Source organism: Cyprinodon variegatus, unplaced genomic scaffold (assembly GCF_000732505.1).
Source record: "Cyprinodon variegatus isolate N-32 unplaced genomic scaffold, C_variegatus-1.0 Scaffold2580, whole genome shotgun sequence".
Taxonomy (NCBI): domain Eukaryota; kingdom Metazoa; phylum Chordata; class Actinopteri; order Cyprinodontiformes; family Cyprinodontidae; genus Cyprinodon; species Cyprinodon variegatus.
In genome coordinates this window covers 19,903-21,074 of record NW_015153033.1, presented here as the reverse complement: position 1 = coordinate 21,074, position 1,172 = coordinate 19,903, and the positions used below count along the sequence as shown (strand labels likewise).

The 1,172-nt window shown below is 44.7% G+C and overlaps 1 protein-coding gene across 1 annotated transcript in view; it reads left to right on the top strand.

Moving 5' to 3' along the window:
* Window positions 1–262: 262 nt before the first annotated feature.
* The window catches only part of rpp40 (ribonuclease P/MRP 40kDa subunit), a gene marked incomplete at its 5' end in the record, with an annotated part of 5,837 nt that continues 4,927 nt past the window's right edge, over window positions 263–1,172 (top strand). The window contains one exon of the mRNA XM_015369171.1: window positions 263–358. Coding sequence (XP_015224657.1) covers window positions 263–358 — 96 coding nt within the window. The remainder of the gene's footprint in view (window positions 359–1,172) is intronic.

The window sequence follows — 1,172 nt, the reverse complement described above, 5'->3', positions numbered from 1 at the left end:
TCCAACATCTAGAAACAAAGGTGTTGATGGCAGCAGCACAGCTGATATTTCTCTCCAGGATGGAGTCACAGCCAAACAGGAACAGATGATTTTCCCCAGTGGGAGTTGTTAGCATTAGATCATGAGTGGGTAACAGTAGTGAAGCTGCAGAGAGGTGAGGTAAACTGTGACTCTGCTTCCTGGTCTGCATCCTGGCCTGTCTGGTTTTTAGGACTGATAAATTGATTCCCAGTGGGACGGATGATGGAGGATGACTCAGCAGCTTTCTGGACGCCTCTCTGTTTGCAGGCGGCGTCTACGGGCTGTCCTTCAGAACCCGGATCGATGAGGAAAACTGTGTCGCTCTGACACCAAACGGTAAGACTTCAGATGACATCATTTCCTGTTTACTACGTAGAGATCTTCCTCTCCATCGGTACCATCTATTAAAGCAAACAAACAATAAACATTTTCATTTGAACTAAAATCAGTTCTATCAGATTAACTGAATTCTATGTGTTGTAGCGTCCAGAAGAGGGCGCTGCTGATGGTCCTTCAGTAAAAGCAAACCATCAGTCATAGCAGACATAGCATATATCTAGCATTTTCCTCCGTATCTGTAGAGGTTTTATCGCTGTAACATTTTCAGCGGACATTGCTAACATCCAAACAATCAGACCATATATGTCCAGAATCTATATAATCATATTAGTTCCTCTAATCTCAGCATATATCACTGCAAACTCCATCAGTTCAGTTTGATTAGATTGTAATCTGAACAAACCTGTAATCTAACTGAAAAGTGATTATAAAATGTGTTCTAAGAGGTTGAGAAATGGCCGGTTGTTTATTATATTATCTCTGACTCGTCTTCCATGTCATTATAATGAGATCTAAGGCCGCCTCGGTTCAGGTCTGATCCAAGATGGCCGCCCTGTAGCTTCTAAAGTCTGTGATTGCTGACTGATGGCTGGCCCTGAAAATGGAGCTAAAAGCAGTTAGCGTCCACTGATGGACAGGATGTGGCTGTTACATCTGTCAGAGCGTCATACCCCGCCTGTGATGATGTCAGAGCGTCATACCCCGCCTGTGATGATGATGTCAGAGCGTCATACCCCGCCTGTGATGATGATGTCAGAGCGTCATACCCCGCCTGTGATGATGATGTCAGAGCGTCATACCCCGCCTGTGAT